General features: G+C 37.7%; 1 protein-coding gene across 2 annotated transcripts in view; it reads right to left on the bottom strand.

Moving 5' to 3' along the window:
- Positions 1 to 22,260, bottom strand: part of ZEB1 (zinc finger E-box binding homeobox 1) — a 119,040-nt gene that overhangs the window by 4,442 nt on the left and 92,338 nt on the right. Inside the window, exons 2-8 of one of the 2 annotated variants that reach the window (XM_031059328.1) lie at positions 19,465 to 19,665; positions 14,303 to 14,365; positions 12,537 to 12,698; positions 9,471 to 9,673; positions 4,299 to 4,404; positions 1,691 to 3,501; positions 93 to 273 (exon numbers count right to left, since the gene is read on the bottom strand). In XM_031059328.1, coding sequence (XP_030915188.1) covers positions 93 to 273; positions 1,691 to 3,501; positions 4,299 to 4,404; positions 9,471 to 9,500 — 2,128 coding nt within the window. In that variant the 5' untranslated portion in view covers positions 9,501 to 9,673; positions 12,537 to 12,698; positions 14,303 to 14,365; positions 19,465 to 19,665. Of the gene's footprint in view, positions 1 to 92; positions 274 to 1,690; positions 3,502 to 4,298; positions 4,405 to 9,470; positions 9,674 to 12,536; positions 12,699 to 14,302; positions 14,366 to 19,464; positions 19,666 to 22,260 lie in introns of those variants that run through there. The other variant, XM_031059327.1, reaches the window with a different exon arrangement.

The following is a 22,260-nucleotide window of genomic DNA, read 5'->3' as shown; positions in this document are numbered from 1 at the left end:
CTACACTGCTGGAGAACTGGATTCCAGCTGAGATTATCAGTTACACATTACCAAAGAAATAACAATCAGAAAAGTCTTTTCCTAGTACATACCTGTGTGTTCATACTTATGTCTCAATAATGAGCTGCTCTTCTGGAATATTTTGTCACACAAATCACACGCATACATCCCATTTTCTGTCTTTCTCATTTTTTTCTTTGGGGGTGTTGAATCAGAATCATTTTGATCTTCTAAATTGGATATTCCTTCTGAGCTAGTGTCTTGCCTTTCATCCTTCAGAAAAATTACAAAAATAAGTTAACTCCAATAAAAGAAATCACCCACATGAACTGAAGCTTCTATTCCCATTCAATTCCATAAATAGCCAAACAAAATTGTTTAGACTTCCACAGTCAAAAAAAATCCTTTACTCCATTGTTCTGCTTTGAAGTCCCTGCCACCATCCAGATACAGATTTCCTCACTGGGACTGGTTTTAATCACATCCAAATATGACTGTTGGCCAGGTCTAAGCTATGCTGGCACACCGTACTTTAGGGCCCATAAAATAAATGCAATATTACAGACCTGTAAAGCACTTCAGTAAGTGGGAAGAGCAAATTTGCCACCTAAGTGCATTTTTCAGCTAATGCTGGTCACCTACCTTTTGCTGCCTCAGAGATTTTATGAAGTTAAAAGACTGTTTTGCTGAAGTTTTCACAAAAAAGCTATTTAAATTACCATTCAAATTTGCATATTTGACTATCCTCTTCCTCATGAAACTACCACAAATACTATTTAACCCAAAATTTAGGGGACTTCAAGTACTGTCATTAGTAAATATTTTCAAAAATAGAACTGTTGTGTATTTCTAAGCATTTTAAGTGCTAAAGCTTCCCTGTAAAAGCACAGTATTTTCTACTGATATCAGCAGCATGTACATATTAGCCTCAAACTTTTAATATAAGCAGCCTTCAAGGCTCCTCAGTCTCTGGCAACACAGAAGCCTGAATAAAATGCTAGACCACCAATTTCTAAGATTTAAGTAGAAACACTCAGCCACTTTTCTCTTCTGCCCTGTCCCTACCTTAATGTTCACAGGTGATTCTCAGGAGAATTGATCCCAATTAGATCCCATCTGGATGTACCCAGGGAGGAACAAGCCAGGGTACAGGAATGGCAGATGAAGATAAATATCTCCCTGACTTTCAATTGAGAATATATCTGCATTTTGTTTAAAGTGACATTACAGTGTAGGATGAATTCAGCTACTCTGCAAACCAAGGAAGTAGAGCAGCACAAAAGGAGTAACCAAAAGTTCCAAAGAGTTTATTTTCTGAATATGGGGAAAGAGGAGATGCAGAGCCAGCAAAAGACAAAAGCCATGTTTTTATTTTGCTTTTTGATCAGGAGCATTAGATGGTCTTTAGAATAGTAAGCACTAATGTCCTAGAAGATTAAATATGGAGAATAACTGAGTTGTCCACGGACAACAGTTTCCATTAGTCTGGACTCAAGCTGCCTGAGCTAACTAGCTTTGCAGAGGGCACAACAGTAATATCTATTACCTATTTACAATCAAGTCAAATAAGCCTGATACCTTGTATTTATATTTTTATTTAGTTCACCTTGATAGCTTTCTGTTAGTGCAGCAGAGGTACAGATTGAATACATCATACGTAGATCACGTAGGAATATGGGGACCGAAGTACCTGATTTCCATTGGCTTGGATCTGTTTTGGTGGTGTCTCATGAACTGCAGGACTAACTGTAGCAGAGTATGTATAAGCCACCTGTGGAATCAAAATGGTTTGCTTATTGGCAGCGAGAGCTCTCAAGCAGGGAACACTGTTCTGGTCAGCAATGGCAACAATTGTAGGTAATTGGGCAGTGACTGTAGGTATAGCAATATTTATGGGATTGGCACTTGGTGGGATTACATTTACAATAGGATCAGAGTCTGTAACACTGTTGTCCTTTTGTGGTTCTTTTTTTGCACAAGTTAAGTTCAAAGGTTCTTCTTGGACAGAATAAACACTGTTCTGGTAAACACTAGTTATGGTAGATCTTTCCAACAGTTCTCCATGTTGCTTTGGTAGCGAAAGGTCAAGAGGTTCTATTTGTGGCTCTTCTTGTACACCCTCTGCTGTGTACGTGTAACCCTGTGAATTTCTTGATGAGGAAAGGTTTAGTGGTGATGTGGATGGCGTGCTACTGTGTGAACCATTCAGAGTTGATGCCCCTGGTAAAGTCTGAGATTTTGTTGTACTGACAGGATTTTGTGAGTTATTTGTGCTGTTCTGGGGTTCGCTCACATTTGAAGTTGCTGCTTGATCATCGTTGTCTGCAGGGGTGCTTAATTTAACTTGTTCAGGAGAAGATGGTCCAGAAGACTGCACAGAAATCTGTCCAGCTTGCATTTTTTCAAACCACTTTTTTACCACATCCAATGGTAAGTTTACAGAATCTGCTATTTTTGAAAGCTCTTCTGCACTTGGTTGTGCATTTAATGCATAATACGCTTTTAGGAGTGACAGAAGGTTCTTTAAAGGTGGCTGACCAGGAGACAAGTTGTTCTCCCCAGTTTCTGATGGGACAGGGGACTCGGGTTTCTCAGCTTCTGCTCCACTGGGCTGGGGAAGCTGAGGAGGGCTTTTTGTTTCATAGTGCTTTAATTCTTGAAGTGCATTAAGATCTCCTGGACAGTCATCACAAAGAAGACAAGTGCTATCGTTGGTCTCTCCTTCAAAGTTCTTATCTTTCTCAGACTTCACTGTGAGATCTTGCGGTAATTTCTCATTTTTGCAATTATTTGCAGGAACAGAGTTTTCTTTTTTTAGATTTTGTGGAACAACCTGAAGTTGACTTGGCTGCTCCAAACTGTAGTTGATGATAATTTTGGTTGTCCCATCTTGGTCAACCAAAGGAAGACTGATAGCTGAAATGAGGGAATGGCCAGCTTGTTGTATAGATGCATTGTTGATTGTTTCTTGTTCTTTGGACGCAAGATTAGCATGATTGTTTTCCAGTACTTGCCTTATTACATTACCATCCACTGCCACTTTTAGTACATTTTGAATGTCACTTAAATTGATGCTTATGGGAGACACCAGACCTACTGTTGGTAGAACAACAGCTTGCACCACACCCTGAGGAGAACTGGTTGCCTGCAATGGGCTACCACCACTAAAAACCCCATTTTGCAAAGGGTTTGAACAATTAATTCCTGAAGCAACCACTATGGGCTTGAATTCATAATCCACAGGTTCAGTTTTAATTTGGTTAAGAGGAAGCTGCTCTTGCAAGGGTTTATTTTCTATCTTTTGTCGTATCTGTGGTCTTGCTGGGCTACCTGGTGATGCAGAAAGGGAAGGGGAGGAGCACTGAGACATCTTGAGCCCTGACCGGGCTCGACCATTCACGGGCATCAAACCAATACACTTCTTACTGCTTATGTGTGAACTGTATGAACCAGAATGGGAAAAACGTTTCTTGCAGTTTGGGCACTCATATGGCTTCTCTCCTAAACAGAAGAAAAATAAAAAAGAAAAGAGAAAAGGCATATGCAACAGTTAACCAGGTTACAGCATAACTTCATCAAACAATAATTACCAGAACAAATACATCATAATGACCTCTCAAAGAGTTCTAGGGGAAAAAAAAAAATCTTCTAGTGAATTGAACAGTAAGAGTATAGCTCTGAGCCAAGACTCCCTTAATAAATTTGTGATCCGCTAGATATAGGATGGAGCCCACACAATCATGTGTTCCAGTATTTCTCTATTTGACAATTACAGATTTCATTGAACTTCATTAAAGCAGTACCACCACTAACTTCTAACTTCTTATATGAGATTTCTTATAACTTATCCAATAAATTGTGCCCTGAGTCTACTTTAGTATGACTACTCTGGAATGATGTCAATTACAGCCGCAGGAGGAACACTCAGTTCTTATGTCCTGACTATTATCAATTAAAATTCTCTAGCAAGGCTTGTAACACACTCAATGATCTGCAAATATTGAAAAAAAACCAGACAAGTGCAAAGGACCAGAAAGATGTCCCCATTTCTTCTGTGACAAGTCAAGTTTTCCTTAATTGTAAGAGATTAAGTTGCAACTGTAAATCCTCTTGAGTTTTTCTACATATTCCCTGCAGAGATCTGAAGGCTGCAGTCAGTGCTTGCAGTATTCCAGAGGGAAAAATATACGGAAAGCACCAGTATTTTAAACTTAGACTTACAAGACTGCTATTACATCAAAGTTATAAAGAGCAGAAATGGCAACATTAGTACTCAATTCAATGCTTGATTTATTTACCACTGTGGATTCGTAGGTGCTCCTTTAGGTGATGTTTATATTTAAAAGCTTTTCCACATTCAGTGCACTTGAATTTTCGATTACCACTGGACTGCGTCACATGTCTCTGTAATAAAGAAGTCTTAATTATTGTACAGCACAGCATCTTGCAGAAACACCTTCTATTTTCACATCGCAACATAGAAAAAGCCATACAAACCCAAAAAGAATCCACCATAATTGTAAGAGACTGAAGGTGGTACGGAAAAAGGAAACAAATTAGAAATCAGGTAAAAATGGAGGCACACATTTCTTCTGAATAAATCTGATACAGTAAAGAGAAAGAAACAAAACAAACTCAAAATATAGTTGCCCCTTCTCCTAAATTCAGGTGAAGTTTACACTGACATGTTAGTAGGAAGTTCCAGGATGAATGCTAGTTCTACTTGTGAAAGCAAAACCATCAGGGAAAAACCCCAAGCCCACTACCCACAGAATATTTCATGCAGGACAGAAAAACATTAAAGTCTATAGAAACCTGTTTAAACTTTAATCGGTTGACTCGATTTTTCCATTTACATGCTTCCAGGGCTTACTGTTGGCCTTGGATCCCTCTATATAATGATGCCACAGGACTGCTCAAGAGAAGGTAGCTTAGTGACATAAAGGTACTCTTGGTCACAATTAATTTGCAAAACAAATGTGAGAAACTAGACCAAAACAAATAAAAATATGGAGGGGTTTCCCAAGTACAAAACATCAAACCTCTTCACCATTTGCACTGAAGCTCTATGATTATTTTTGTTAGATTTTGCCTTGTGAGAGAATTTATTGTTAGGTTCTAAATTGGTTTTGTCTTTATTGCTATACTAGTTTAAAAAAAAGGAAAAGCTAAGACAGACATATAAATATATGTAGCATATATGTGACACATACGTTCAAGATTTGTAATTTTACCACAAACTGTGTAAATCTATGAATGTGTATTTTTAAGGACAAAAATTACATGCAGTTTTAAAGTTGAAACAGCCTAATTACCAACATAGAGCAGAGGAACTAGGATTTTTTCTGTTCAAACAACTTGTTTATTAGAAAAACCCAGCAGCTCCTTTTTCAATAGAGCTCATTTGGCAAAAAGATACTTTACCACTATGGGGATGCACTGCAGATTTTTGGTAACTGGGGCAAGCATTTTCATAAACTCATGAACAGAGCTGCTCATGGACTCCAGGGACAAACAGGCTGCCCACCACCAACAGCAGGTGTGGATCAGCTACCTCTGGTGTGAAAGCATGGGGGGAAGCCCTGGTTCTGGCCTGCTGTGCTTGGCAGCACGGGGAGCAGATGCTCACCGGGTGCTAGGGCTCTTCCTGAGCACAGACATGACAACTGGGGGCTGAGAACTGTGCTGGAGAAGCAGGGATGGATAAAACACAGGATGGTGACCCTGCTGTGAGACATGCCTGCAGATCTGAAGAACCTGTAGCTGTGCAGATTGCTGGATGAAAGTCTGAACTCTCTGCTATGAGATATGCTGTCCAAATTATCAATCCTTCCTGTCCTACTCCCTGTCCCCCTTTAACAGAAAACAAATTGAAATAAGATCATCTAAATTACTTCTACATACTCGAATTCAACAGTTCCCCTGGGAGAAGCATTTGGTTAAGCTGCAGATTTTGCCTCTCAGCAGATACTGCTCCCACCCTGCTCAGGGTGAGCTGCTTCCTGCCTCCCCCTGGGCTCTGCAGTGAGGTCTCCACTCAAGTTTATCCTGATTAGCACCTGACCCTCATTCCCAGTTTGTCAGCTGTCTTTTGCTAGTTCACATGGCTTTTCAGCTCTGTTTAACTAAGCCCCTTGAAGATGATGTTCTAGAAGACTGTGGCTGACTCACTGCATTTCACTTTAAATGAGCCAACTGCAATGAGTCTAGAGGACCGTGTCAGGATTTACTTAAGCCTGCTGAGAATCAGTTACTACTGTTTGTCTTGAATTATACAAGCTAACAGAACTCAGGATATATACAGTTACTGCAGGTCCTGGACTACATAATATTCATACTAAGTATCAGTGCATGTATTCAATCTGTCAGAAATGTTTCTACTCCAGTCTTTAAAATCTAATGTTCTTTTTCTAAGGCATGGAAGTCCACACTCCGCTTATCAAAATTTTAATGAGTTTTCCTGTTTTCCCAGTCATAGCTGTAAGGTGCTTTAAGCTTTCTGCTACGTAGTGTTTCCAAATCTATTTTGCCTTAGCTTCTTATATTTGTAACTCTCTGTTCAGCTTTCTTGCTGTCTCTTGTAATACTGTTCAGAATTACTTTGAAGGACCTTGTTTTAATGTAGCTGAGAAATCACAACACTTCTCCAAAGCACCACCTGTAATACTTTCACCTTCTTTTCTCAGATTCAAATGGCTTTCCCCATCTCACTGTTGTTAAAGCCACATTAGTTTGTGCCTGAGATACGTGATATATTTCTAATACACTGTACATAACTGCTGTTTTCTGCTCATTAAAGTGAGCAGTTAATTAACTGCAACATTCAAAGAATATTCTTCTGCACTCCTTCAAGAACCGAAAGAAGAAACACCAGCATTAAGGTCTGTAATTGCCAGTAATACATCCCTGCACCAAATGTATACTGTGCTTAGGACTGAAGCCCACCCTTCTCACACCAGAGAGCAAAACTAATTTATGACAATCCTCCAAAGTTATTTGGAAGACAGAAATTACAGGTATATCAGGGGTTTTTCACAGATGATTTGACCATGGTTTCCAAGAACTGCCATTTCTCAGCAGTGTGCATGACACTGTGGAATTCTGAAAAACTACCTACAGGAGCTTCATAAATTGATGAGAAAAAAAATTAAAACAAATAGAAGAAGTACTTCTTCACACTTCAACATCCCTTTTGGTGCTTCACATGTGAAGGCAGACGACACATACAGCATCACCTCCTACCAACAGTCAGTGGTGTAGGAGCAGCCAAGGGCACTGTGAGGAGCGCGGGGAGGAGGGAGGAAAGAAGAAGAAGAAAGTGCAGGATGGCTCTCAGCTCTCTGCTGGAGCAGAAGCAGAAGTTTTGTATACCTTCCCCTGGCTCAGAAGGAAGCCCAGTGTGCAGGTACCCCTTCCACTGCCTTCACTAAGCTAGATTTTATCTTTGCTCCTTGCTTCTTTGTACAGAAAAATTTCAAGACTGTCACATGATGGACATTACCAGCTAACAAAGTTATCCAAATAATCTATGCTCAGGTGGAGTTCTTTAAGAATAAGACATCAAGTTTTAAACATGCAGCTGTTTAAGATCAACAGCCAGGAGGTCTATACTAATGACAAAATTTTCCATTACTCAAATGATGTAATCATGTATATGCAGCCAATTTTGAAGACATGACAACTTTGCAAGAATAACATAAACAAACAAGTATTTCACATTTACCAAGTATCTAAACCATTGTAGTTTTAATTCTGGCTATGGCTTGAGAGAAAAGAACACACTTTCACGGGTGTAATACTGAGTTCCAGATACTCCATAGAAACAATATTAACCAAATACATTGTGCCTTCAAAAGTATAAATCCATTCAAATATTTTTGTGGGAATACAGTTTAAGCTACCCTTTTAAGCAGTTTTTCTGAGTGTTTACTCACTTGGTATTTTTTATTTTTTCATTCAAACTGCATGCAAGCATGGCTTCTATCTCCCCCAACTACTTTATTCGTATGGTTTTAGGGTTGTAACTGAAAAGACTGAAAACAAATGTGGTAGCCCACAAGAAAAGCATTATATAAATAGCATTCATAGATTTTATAGCTAGAAATATAAGATGTATGTAAGATGAAAGTAACTTTTAAAGTGGAAGCCAAGCCAAAAAGGAAGCGAAACAGAAATTAATTGCTCATGGGAAGCATATTTGAGTAAAAAAAGAAGTGCCACACCAGAACATGCTGGTGAGGTTATTCCAAAGCTTGTGAGACAATAAAATCCTTGCAGCAGGATGGCTGATACTTTTTGTACCAATATAATTGACCTGTGAATGTGAACACTTGTGTACAAAAATGTATCATAAATTTTTAACCTTGTTAAATTGTTGGATTTGGTGATACTTTATAGGATGGAGGTTAACAGCCAATGTGTAAAAAAGCATCTCCTTTACTCTGGTTTCCTTAAATAAAGCATCTTCCTTTACTCTGGGCTACAGCCTGCTGGGTTGGTGCTACCAGAAATGTTGGAAGTACTTTTACAGCTAGTTTTTCATTTTTCTGTTATATTTGTCTCCTGTTTCATTTCTGGAAGGTATAAATCTTTCTAGTCTGTCCTCTGAAGGAAACATATCCCAGCCTCTTTAACTTGGTGGTGGAAATCTGTATGTTTGTTCCTCTGGATAATTCCTGACTGTTTCAGTTGGTTCCTGAGCCTCAGAGTGCCTCTGATAAGCATGTGCTGGGGGGGTGGATGATGGGACATTGTGGGAATAAAAAAAAGAAAAGAAAAAGAGGATGGGGAGAGCAGAGACTTAGGATCTTCTGATGGTTAAGATCAGATGGTTAACTCATGGAAGACATTCCAGGCATCCATGAGCTCAGGTGAGCCCATGAACCAGATAAAACAACCTTATAACATCTTTAGCCTTTTCTCTTGCTTCATTTAGTACTTAACATCATGTTTCACACATTTAACACCATATTTTAAACACTAATTGGTTGTATATTGTCTTACAGCATGAACTGCATTTAAAAACTGTACCTCACAGTTCAAGCAACACAATGGTTTGTTTCTTAAGGGCAAAAATGCTACAGTAAATTGTGAATTATTCAAACAGGACTTATGAAAAAAAAAAGGAAATGTTTCATTAAAGGCTTGAAATTAGATTTAAGTCATAATTTTTATGCAATGGTAGCCAATGAACAGAAAAAAACCAACAAATTACCTATAAATGTAATAAAGTACTTCTGAAAACAACCCTAGTGCCTAGATGAATGAACACAGGAATTGAGACCTCAATCTTTGACAACTACAGAAAAAGCCTGACTTGAGCAGCAAGCTTGAGCGTGTTCTCTGGGCCTGGACCACGAGCACACAGATGATCTGCTGTGAACAGTTTACCCGCTCTGCACATTTCTGCCCACATAACAAACCACAGCGTTGCTGCAGAGGACAAGAGCCATAATCCAAATGCCACTTACTGGGTCTCTTCCTGATTTGTGTGATGTCATGTGGCGGTCGAGCTGCGTTCTGTACGCAAACGTGTAACTGCACAAGGAGCAGCTGAAGTTATCCTCGTTCTTTTCATGGCGGTATTTGATGTGTTCCTTCAGAGAGGTGAAGCGTTTGTACCCCCGGTCGCAGTACGGGCACGTGAGCAGCTGGGAAAACGCGTCAGGAGTTCCTACACAGGGCACACAATGCATCATGCTTAAATAAACGAGTTCCAGACTTACTACCTGCAACAAACAGGCTTTACATTTGCACCTATCACTGTAAGAGAACATGCAGCTGCTGGAAGCTCCATTTGTTTTAGAGTGATAATTTAGATTTTTTCCACAGGTATTATGCAAGCTCCCATGCTATGGTACAGTTGCCCCAATGTACCTTGGAGAGTCAGCACAATATGCTGATAGGACAAGGAGGAATGGTTTTAAACCAAAAGAGAGTAGATGGAGACTAGATATAAAGAAGAAATTTTTCATGATAAGGGGGGTAAAATACTTCAACAGGTTGCCAAGAGGAGTGGCAAATGTCCCATTCCTGGAAATACTCAAGACCAGCTTGGACAGGATTCTGAGCAACACGATAAAGCTGAAGATGTCCCAGCTCATTTCAGGGGGGTTGGATCTAGATGACCTTTAAAAGGCCTTTCCATCCTGAACCATTCTATGGTTCACAAATATGTATGTGTCAGTAGGATATACCGTCTGCAAGACCAAAAGTAGAGAGATCAAATGTGAGGCCATATACATGAGTTTAAAGTGGTCTGTGGAATCTATTTTGCTGGCTTTCATAAAGTACTTCTGTATTAGTACAGGGTAAAGTGAAACCAGACTGAAGCTAAATATTAATTTCACATGTCTATTTCAAGAAGTCACCATTTAAGGAAGTTTTAGCTCCATCCCTTCTTACCAGCATGTTTAGCCCTCCACATAGCAACTCATTCTATCCTTGAAAAATTAATTTTTAAAGGACTGAATAAAATACTTATTTATAAATTTATCAATAAAGTATGTTCAAATAAATGTAGGGTTTGCTGTATTTGATCAAACCATCAATTTATAGGTGTGATATCCTCCAATGACCATGCTACTCTTCCTTGCTTCAAGTCAAACAGGAAGCAAGTGTTGCAAGGATGCACCTACGCACTGTGCTGAGCATGAGAAAGGTGGAAGGTCTTCACTGATTAACATCTTATGCTCTGACGCACAAGGAGCACATTTGTACACGCTGTCATTTTAAGTTTCAGAACTGTAAGAATTATTAATGCTCATTAAATGAACCAGTACTTTAGAAAGTACTTCTGAATTATTTACCTTCATGACCTCTTCCAGCAGTTATCACCACAGATTGATAATATGTTCTATGAAGTAGCAATTCATTCTGTTTGTGTGGAATTTACTAACTTAATTTTTACTAAATGTGCTACTGATCTTGCAGCAGTGAAAAGCAATCAGACCACTTTTCCTTATGACTAAAAATCACCACTTTTTCTGTCATATAGGTTCTTTAGCACTTGTTATAGTAACAATCAAAATAACCCCTACTCACAGGGATTGTTTTGTTGTACTATCCATTTCTGCTTTTCCTGGTTTAGCTGAGTTGTCCAAAAGGAAAGCCATTCCCACATGTGTAGACCAAGTATACTTCCTTTCAATTCTCTTTTTACCATCTATAATTCAACTCATCTGACATAAAGAATACTCCATTTCAGCACAAATACAACTCAGTGGAAATGTCAGAAGCACGTTAAATTAAATTCTATTTCCATTGGAGCAAATGGAGAAATGAAAACAGTTTCCCAAAATCACAAAAAACTCTGATTTTGTCACTTCTCTTGTCTACTTTCCCAGTTTGGAAGCATGCATCTTTACCAAATGTCACTATATTTTTGGCATTTTCTGTTCCAAAATGATTAAAACACTAAATACTATTATTCAGATTGTGATCCTCACAATACTTCTCAGTGAAGTTACTGGGATATGTCCAATTTAAATGATTAATACAAATATGTATTTTTAATGATTACATGGAAATCATATGACAAGTCTGTAAAACTAACTTGACAATATGTACCATTGCAACCACATATTAAAATCTTAAATTAATGAATGCACTTTTTAAAGTAAAATCTGTAATAGCATAAAATCTCTGGAGGAGCAGAACAAAAAGGTTATCTTTACATCTATCTGCTCAGTTATATTCATTTCTTAAAACAACTAGAACACATCTCCTCACCTCACCTCACAGCCTATGTAGGCTGTTACCCTTTCTTGAAAAATCATAAATACTCCAATTGACACAAGCTATCTAAGCTGAACACTTGAGAAAACACAGAATGCCAAACCAATCTCAACAGCATTCATCTTCAAATACTTCATGATGAAGAAATGAACAAAGTGTAACCTCTCATCTCACACAGCATGTGATTTGCATGAAACTTCTTCAGAGGGAAAAAATCTATATCTATGTAAAAATAACAACAGGTCATTATTTTTTTCACATAAACATTTTTGTATGAACAATGCTTCTTTATTCTCTGCTGCTGTCCTTTCAGGCAAAAAAACCCAAAAGCCTGCCATAGACCGGCTACCCAATAAAAGAAATTCTATCTAATAAGTCCTATTGGGAGCTTTGTTTAGAAATATAAAAAAGGAAAGAAATATGTTATAACTGTCTTTAAGTTATTCTTATACAAAATTGTACAATTTTGCTTTACTTCTATTTTATTTAATAAATGTTTATTCTGGTCTTTCATATAAGAATGTTGAATGGATTTATGAAAGCATGGACTTTTCTCTTCAATGACTAGGTCATCATTTAGGTACTCATACAAGTGAATCCCAGTGCATGTCTTGTTTGCAAAATCAAGTGGCAATGTTTTTTTGCATGATGATCCTATCCTCTTATAATTATTTAACTAAGATTTTTTTCCTCTGTAGTTGCATGTATATGCACTGGTGTCTTCTTAAGCCCAACAGAAGTTTTGCGTCAAGGAGTGAGTACAACTGATTTCATAAGAAATGAGCTGATGACATATTTACCATTTTCATCCTGACCACTGGCTTCTGGTGTGCCTTGTCTCTGGTCCTCCTCAGGTGCTTCTGGGTAGATAACAGCTGTATCTTCTTGTTTAAGGAATTCTTCAACATTAGGGTCATGGTTTTGCTCATTCTCTGCATCAGAATCACATTCATCTTCTTTTACTAAGTGTGAAAAACAAGACACAAGATACAAAATTAAGTTCAAAATGAACATAAATGAGATTCAGTAATTCACATTGCCAAATCTCCCTCTAGCCAAGTATTTAAAAACTCTTTACAGATACTAGCATAGGTCAAGTCCTTTAAGATGCCAGATTATGCCATGTTTTGAAAGAACTGATAACACAATGATATTTAATAACTTGACTAAACACAGTTTGACTAACTCAGTGCATTTTTGTCATTTCAGATTTAGCTGTTATTCTCAATTTCCCTAAAAATCTTAAATACAACATTAATAATGATTTAGGCCTTGTAGTTGGAAGGCCTATTTACCATCTTGGCTCCTGTGTTTGCAAAAGTACGTTTGTTGCCTTCAAGACACAATTTTTAATGTTATTTATAGCTGTTCATTAGCACAAACTCAGAAGATATTTGAACTCAGTAAAAACCTGGCCAGATAAATGCAGCAAACTTGAACTCTGACTGGCTTGTTCTGTGGTACTGGAAATGGCTACCAAAAAGGCTTCAGATCTAGTTAACAACCTTCAACATTTCCCACTTAAAAACTTAAGAGAAAAGCCCAATGAACAACTGTATTGCAAAATTAGCAAATAATAAATTAAATATTTTACCTAATGCTTGTATGATAAATATTTGATCCCAAGTATTAGCCTAAATACAATGTTCATAGAGTTTATTTTTACCATGGTGGAACATTCAGTGAAAGCTCTGCCTGCAGCACCCTAAATCATTACAGATGTGCTCCACTATTAATGTGAGGTATATTTTTAATAGGAAAGAGAAGTTTTATGATTCATCTCTCAGTGTGAAGTCACATACTCAATTTACAATTTGACACAATCTTTTTATGACATGAGGCAGTCTCTCGCATGTAGACTGTAATGCAATGAATAATGCAGCTCTCCACAGCTGCAAGAACTGACTTAATAGGAACTGAAAAGAATGTGTAAAACTAGAGCTTAAAACATATCAATGTGTTTAGATGTGGGTTTGCTTTTAAATGGGACTTACTCTGATATTATCTACCTATCTAGTAAGGGCATTAAATAAACCCCCCACAAACCTTTAAGAAGTTGGATGGGATGTATATTAATCTTCTGTCAGGCAGAGAACATCTGTTTTTGTTTGAGTCTGAAACTGAAGTACACATTCTATTTTGCTTTCTATGTAATCAGTCCAAACAGAGGAGTGGATAATAAAATACAGTATTAGCTTAAGTCTATTTTTGTATATTTCTTCATAGTTTAAAACACTACCTGTTGACCCTACATGTAAGACCATTGCTATTCCTTGTTCTGCCCTTTGGAGACGTGGTGCTGCTGGAGCTGTATGGTCAGTCCCTGGGAGGGAGGGAGGGCTGCTCTGTGTCCCTGGTCACCTGCATCTCTGGACCCTGGACACAAAAAAATGCCCAGACTTTTTTTCCTCATCTAAAACAGCTTTTACAGTTTAAGACCTCTAGCATGCTAAAGCAAAGCACTTCTATAAACAGAGATGGGAGAATTCCAAAGCTTTTGGAATGATACCTAACTAAAATTCAATAGTACTTTATGAATAAGGGACTCAGATTAACAAAGAAATACCTGTACATCCAATTTCATCTGTCTGAGCTTCAGGCCCCAGGATTTCCTTTCTTTCTTTTCCAGCTGAAATGGCACATTTCACAAAAAGAATGAATATTCAAAGAAAACCCAAATCAACAACAAAAGCCACATGCACTCCAACAACTTAATATACTTGAATTATTTCTTCATCAGTGCTTTCCATTTCTGCATTGTTCAGAAGTGCATTTAAACACAATGTTCTTTCAAAAATATGGATGGCACATTATTTCAGCCATGTGTGATCAGTTGAACCACAGAGATACTTCATACTTAAGAAAACCAAACCTAAAAAGGAAGCAATACTAAACACTGACCATTACGTGAAGAGAGGTAAAGCCATGGACAGTGTGTTTCACCAGTAAACAGAGAGTCACATACTTAAGTGACCCCATCTACAAATGCAGCCATCTGATACATTGGAATATTATTTCCAGAAATCAGAGCATCATAAAACAAATGCAGTTATGTTATTTTCTCCAATTAGCGGTTTTCAGAAATGATTGATATTTTGCTGGTAATGCCTGCAAACAGCAACCTAATGTGTTCTCTTTCTTGCAAATTATCTGGAAACCACTTAAGGCTGTGATTGCCTTAAAAATTACACAAAAAAAAAGGATTTTAAACACGTGCTCCCCCTTCAGAACAACTGTGCACTGCAGATATGCTTCATGTATTGATTCCAATACTTGGTATGAGTCTGCAGAACCAGCACTGCAGAGCCAACCTGCTGCCCCAGCTCTGCTGAGCTGCAGCCCTCAAGGATGCAGCATGGAAGTTTTAACTCTAATTTACACCAACAGGTTGCTGGTGCAAATCATAAATGGCCAAGTTGTTCTTCATTTTGGTTCATGGCTTAGCACAGCCTGGGAAGCTCCCACAGGAAAAGCCACTGCTGACATTTCTGTTGGTACCTGGCTCAGGGCAGGAGTACACAGCAGAGCTACATTGCTGGGTTTGCTCTCTGTCAGTTCCATATGCTCCATCTATGCTATGCCAATAGATGTGAAACTAAAGCGTTATTTCATAGTTTCATTATGGAAACCTTGGATGCTTCAGATCTACACTCTAGAAAACGCCTTCTAGGTGATGCAGAAGGTTAGAGCACAGCTGCTCTGACCTGAAATGGCAACTGTTACACTTCTATTACTTACACTTCTATTTACCTTCCTTCACATCAGTGCAGGAAAAAGTCCTTTAGGCTGGCAAGTCAAAAGCCCAGAACATTCCAGCTTTTTAATTACAGAAGAAGCCAATTTCTCCTTTATGGAAGGAAGATGACAAATCCTAGGAGAATTTTAAGTTCTCAAATAATACCAGCTTCCGCAAAGGAAAAGCTTCTTAATTCTGCCTACTTTGACCAAAGCCCATAGACCCAAGGTATCTGCAAATAATGGCAATTCAAACACATTTCTTACTTTAAACAAGAAATGTGTTTAAAAGGAAACTGCAGCTCTTAAATATTTTCTTAATTTCAACTGACATCTAAAGTTTTGGCTCTTGGTACCAGACTTGGTTCAGAGTTTATAAGATGGATGACTGGATGCAAAGCAAATTAAAACCCAAAATTTAATTTTGCAAAATCAAACGCAATACAAATTTTCCTTTAAGGAGGGTTTTTGATGGTTGTGATTTTTCTCCATTATAAAATAGGATCTACATGAAGGGGGAAATATCAATCAGTAAGTTATTACTCTGGAAATTTAAATTAGAGGGTCTCCAGTAAATTCCACTGGCTTCAGTACAAATAAAAGTTATGCTTCCCAAGAGAATGTCAAAGAATTTATGGAATTATAGATTAATCTAGTGAAGTTAAACTCCCTCTCAATTCTAATAATCCTAACCTCTGTTTGGTACTGTGTCGTCCCAATAGCTAAAAGTAGGGTATAAGACAGGGAGAAACCCTTTTTCATAGGGAAATGCTGTAGGAATAATTAATAATTTGAAAAATATTAAGTAGATATACATCTTTATAGCTATGTATGGTCCACAAATAAAGACAACGTTGCAATTGTGCCCTCAGAAGCTCAGCTATCACACAGTTGGGAAACAACAGAATGGGATGTGATGTGGGATGTGATGATGGGGAAACAGACCTTAAGACACAGTTCCACCAAGCAGAAGTCACAGCTCTGAGTTCCAGAGGAAATTCAAGCTACCTGCTAAATGACAGCTTAAATAGAGGTCTCCACAAATAGCATCTAGGTCATGAATATCCATCCTGGTATTGCAGCTGGACATACCAGATAGTGTAAAACAAGTTCTTGGGCTTCTACATCTCATCACTGCTTATGAGCTACTGCTGAGAGACACACTGGGGCTTCCCAGGGTTAAATGCTGATGATTTTCAGATGTCAAGGGACAGTGTTAACTAGGGGACAGTGTTAACTAGCAGCAAACATGCCTGACAACTACTGACATTGGCTGAAGCAAGGATCTCTGCATGGCTAAGATAACTGATCAAATTGAAACCTCTAGCAAAGTGGAAATTTTGGCTGTAGGCAAAAAGACACATTCCACTGAAATTTCCACTGCAGTCTTTATCTGCAGAGAAGGAAATAAATTCCAAAGCCCATCAAGAGAGCTTCTAATTTAAATTCTTCAGAGCTAATTTTCTGATATTCATGTAGCAAGCACTATTTGCAGCTTGCAGTATTGACTGGTTGTTTGCTTTTTGATCAAAAACATGTCACACACAACCCACAAAATGCCTGCACACACTTTTGAGCATATAGGCTCAACCTAAAATTTGATGACTTAAAGGAATTTTTGAATTCCAGAAAGCACATAAACATAAAACACATTTATACTTTTTTCAACATAAAACACTTTTATACTTTTTTCAAATATATTTTAGTTGCAGTCCTGAGACCTCCAGATTTGCTAAATACTTATAGTACATAATAATTATCTTTTAAGAGCATTAATACAATAAGTTTAACTCTGCTTTTTTTTTCTTTTAATTGTAGAATAGTTTTTACTTCTAACTAAAGCAAAGGAAAATCATATTAGAGAATCATTGCACACATGAATGCTGGCACACTGTCAACAACATGTACAGGATACACGTGGTTCACTTTTTTAAACCCTTAGGACTGTTTCAGTTAAACCTCTTGAGAAATACACCTTATATTTATAACACCTGTTCCTGGGGTCTTTTAGAAATTCAGTTAGAATGACTGGAAACGGAAGGAAACTAATCTGATACAGAAATGTTATGTGTGTTGTTTCTATTCTGGGCAATTCGTGAACAGAATAAAATGCAAAAAACTCATTCTGTCAAGTTCAGCTAAACCCAGAACCACTGAGTACTACTTTACTGATGAAACACAACTTACTAAAACTCCTGTAGAGTATATTTTTCTAAAGGTAATCACCAGTCCTGGAGATAGTTGCGCACCATCAACCCTAGTACATTTCCCTGTATGCAAGAGATCATGTATTCAGTACCTCTCTCTTCATATTTCTAACATGCAGCCAAGACTGATGATGTGATTTTCAGCTCATACCTTTCCTTCTAGGAAAGCTATCAAAAGAGTAAACAGTATTCTGCCCTGGCAAATCAAAGCTCTATAAAACCTAATGTAGCCTCACTTTTCTCATATAGCAATTGCCAGAAATTTCAACTATTTATTTTAAAAAACCCTATTCTCAAATTAAAAAACCCTTCCAGACTGCTACAAAAGAGGCTTAAGAATACATAATTTTTACAGAGCAAATTTGTGGTTGTTGAGCAAGCTTGTATGGCAATTGATTCATCTTTTGTCTGGCTACCAATGCAATTCTGTCTTCGTTAGCAATCTCCAAAGCAGAGAAATATTGCTTACATTGCAAATCTTCAACCACAGTAAAACTTAAAATTAAAGAGAAGTTAGAATTTTAGAAAACAAATTTTTAAAGGTTAAAAATGGCATGTTTTACATAAGGAGTCAAAAAAGATGGCATCACATGTCTAGAGCCCTGAAAACCCTCAGAAAGTTGCCCAAGATGCTGTGTGATGGGTACACCTCCAGAAAACACCCAGTCCAAGAGGTCCTGATCCCAATGTCTGGGAGCCAGTGCTCTTCTTCCTTCCCCTTTTCAGATTTCCTACACCTGTGCTTGAAGGGTTCAAGCCTACCCAGAGCCCACTTTAATGTAACCACAATTTCTGAAGCCTACAGGAGAACTAAGAAAATTAACACCCTAATAATTCAGCTCCAAAATAGTCATTTCCCAGCACAGCATACCTTGGCAGTAGCAGCTATGTAAAAACAGGCCCAGCTGATGCTATTCTTTGAACTCTCAGCTGCTCTCTCTCAGCTGGACTGCAGTTAGGGGCCATATGAGTGCTTTCAGTTTATTTAGATGTGAGGTCATGTACCGTGTATTAAAACACCACTGTTAAAAGGTGGATACTAGGAATTGTGGCTGCAGTTCAGATATGCTGAAAAACATTCTGTATCTTTCAGGGCATTAAGGCCAAATTCCACAGTAAATTCCACTAATTTATGCATTTATCCCAATTTGGCTCAAAAGTAAGCACGCTGGGTGATACTATGAAACTCAGTATCTGATTCCACAGTAAAAAAAAGGTCAATTTCCTGTCTATTTAAAATTTTCAGCTTCTAAACCTGCTGCATAATATGTGCAACACTTACCTCCTTCCAGTATTTTCAAAATAATGATTCATTATGACTTACACAGCCAATTCTAAAACTAATAATCTAAAAATTAGTTTTTCTGCCTGTGTTTTACAAGGAAAAAATGAAGAATTAACATCTGATTGGTTTTTTTCATGTTTTTTGTTTACTGCTTATTCCCCAATCCTGAACCTTACAAGGAGCTCTGGCAGAGACCTGCCAGGCAAAGACTTGAAAAAAATCAAGATCAAGTAACTAGTCTTTAATCAGCCTTTGGAATGCTGCATCTACAGTCTGGAAGCTCCTACTAAACAATGCCAACAAAATTAATGCACCTCTGAATCTGCTTCAACTAATAAGTGAAGAACATGAAGTATGGTATAATAAATATGTTATAAAACCTCTTTTTTGATTGTGAATCTTACATGTTATTTCAGTAATAAAGGGACCAAAAAAAGTTCTATTGAATCTTCATTTTAGAAAACTTTCTTTCCATAGTATCATCAGTAGAAATGAACATACCTTCACCTTCCCAACAAGTGTTTGTACTCGCTTCTCTTTCACTGTTTTCTGGTAACACTATATGGTCCGTTGGCAATTCATCTTCTGGCACACTAGCATCACAGTCTGCTGCATCTGTTACACTTTCCTCTTCCACTATATGCAATTTATCTTCATCATCTGAGTCTGAGTTTGCTTCTACCACATTGTTGTAATTGGTGACTGTGGAGAGACAAAAACAAAATACTGATCAACATGCTCTTAACTGATGGCATGGGGTCACATAATTATTGCTTCCTGCCCCATGGGGATGGCATTGCCTTGTGAGCAGCTTGGCTGTAATGTCAGCACACAAGGAGCACCTGACAGCTCCTGGGCTTCCATCACCTCTCACTGTGCACATCCAGTATAAGGCTGCACAAGAGGAGGCAGCAGGCAACTCCAGAGTTGGGGCCACAGTGGAGTAACAGAATTCCAGCTGGATCACTCCAATGTGGATGCCAGCATTGCCAAATGTCTCATTTCTGATTATGATGGCACTGAAGACCCCGTGGCCCCAGGTGAGCACCCTCCAGAGAAGGCAGCCCAGCTGCTCTCGGGGTCCCACGGAGCAGCCCTTTCCTGCAGGCACACACTGTGTGCTCCCCAGCCCAGCTTCCCACTGCCTCCTCCTGTAACCAATGGCACCCCACACTCCAGCTGTGGGAATCACAGGGAAACAAGTGGGAACAATAATGGGATTGAATTCAGAATGGCTTAAGTGCTCCTGATCCAAGCTAAAAGCTCTTGTAGTTACACCCATTAAAGCCTCAGCAGGATGAATGTGAAAGGAAAAATCACAGAGATCACTTAGATAGGGAATCTCACATAACATTTGCCCAGTTACCATGAAAAGGTAATAACTCTACTTTCTTAGACTGGAGAATATATTGCAAGTATTTGGACAAAGGATTGCAGGATGAATGTGAAAGGAAAAATCACAGAGATCACTTAGATAGGGAATCTCACATAACATTTGCCCAGTTACCATGAAAAGGTAATAACTCTACTTTCTTAGACTGGAGAACATATTGCAAGTATTTGGACAAAGGATTACATGACAATATATGTTTCTGTCAAATGTGAGCAGATTATTATTATAACAGTCTTCAATTGTAGGCACAAAAGATCAGTTACAGTCATTTGAGCTTAAAATGTAAGGAACTATAAGTAAACTCTATTAAGAAAAAATTACTTTCACAGTCTGTTTAAATGTCTTGTTACACTGAAGTTGAACTATGAAACAGAACTATGTTGGTATTATTTCTCCACTGCCAAGTTTGAACTTCTTACTAAAATGCTTCAAAATACAGTCTAAGAAAGAGAATAAATTTATAGATGGATAAACCAACAAGAGTTGGCTGCAGCACTCCTTCAACGGCTATCAGAATTATACCTGGGAGGCACATAATCATGGTACTTTATGATACCTGCATCCTGTCACTGTTAGTTCACAAGAAGCCAGACTGATTCTTTCATGTGAAATACTGCCTATTAAAGTAGATACATAGCAAACCAGACTCCTGCTCTGCTGAAGTTAGATATTCTTTTTTTTTAAGTAGATATTTTAGTCATTTAAAAATGCATGTAACCAGGAAAAGTGAGTAATATTATGAACAGATAGGCTACTATCTCATTTCCTTCCAGTTCAGGAGAAAAATGTTTCATCTAAAACATGCATGAGAATGACAAAAGAGCCTTTTCAATTTAAAACAATCATTCAATGTTTCCATATTTTACATAGTGCTATTTGAAAAATGTAGTAACTCCCCACTACTCATAGTATTGACATCTTCTAAAACAGCAAATTTAGGCAAATTGCCTAAAAACTACTATCTGGTCCACTTCAATTGACAGATTGATATTCACTTAATATCCTCTAACTGATTTTGCAAAGTAAAATAGCTACTGTAAGTGATGCTATAATACTGTGTGATATAGAAAACATATGAATATAGGAGACGAATTCCCTCACCAAAGCAGATGAGATTTATGAATTTATTCTCCTGAGAAATGGTAAATGCAACTTTAAAAAAGTGTGAGAACAGACATAAAACAAGAGGAAGTGGAAAATAATTTTAGCCTTTTCTCTCGATTGGGTTTTACTCTGAGGCTTAGATGCAGAGTATTACTAATATAAAATAGCAATGTATTTACATTTGCCACACATAAAAGAGATAATTAAGAGCAGGGATCAAAATTTATAGGGATAAGTTCAGATGTAGACAATGAATACTTTATTTTAAAAAAATATATTTCCTGTTTAGTTTGGGAAATTAGGTGGTATTCCTTATATTAGATTTAGAGTGGTCTTATGGAAAACAAAATCATAATCAAACAGTTTGTCTTCAAGAATTAGACTAATGGAGAAAGAATGTTTCTTTTTTCCTCATTAAATACATTACAGATATGATATATTCATTAGGGCTCTCTTCACTGTGAAACATTTCCATTCATCCTCACTATACTCAAGTGCCAACTTTGCAAAAGTTAAAAACTCCTCCTTCCTTATAAAAAGCAAAACTGATCTTTGGGATTTCAGTTTCTTTCATTAAAAATCAGTTGTCAAAAAGGCAAGACAATAAAGTAAACAAGAAATCTGGGTCTATCATTTTTTCTTTCCTCTCCACAAAATGCTTTAGGGAAAATAAATCTGCCAAAGCTGCGTCTAAAAGGTCTCAGCACATTTGGGGTGGCCAGGCAACCCACCACCAAACACAGCAGAAAGTCAAGCACTTAAAATGACAGAAGTATTCATATACCTACACATAATTTTAA

This window comes from Geospiza fortis, unplaced genomic scaffold (genome assembly GCF_000277835.1).
Source record: "Geospiza fortis unplaced genomic scaffold, GeoFor_1.0 scaffold75, whole genome shotgun sequence".
Taxonomy (NCBI): Eukaryota; Metazoa; Chordata; class Aves; order Passeriformes; family Thraupidae; genus Geospiza; species Geospiza fortis.
The sequence above is the reverse complement of the archived record's forward strand: the minus strand, read 5'-3'. Positions and strand labels throughout refer to the sequence as shown.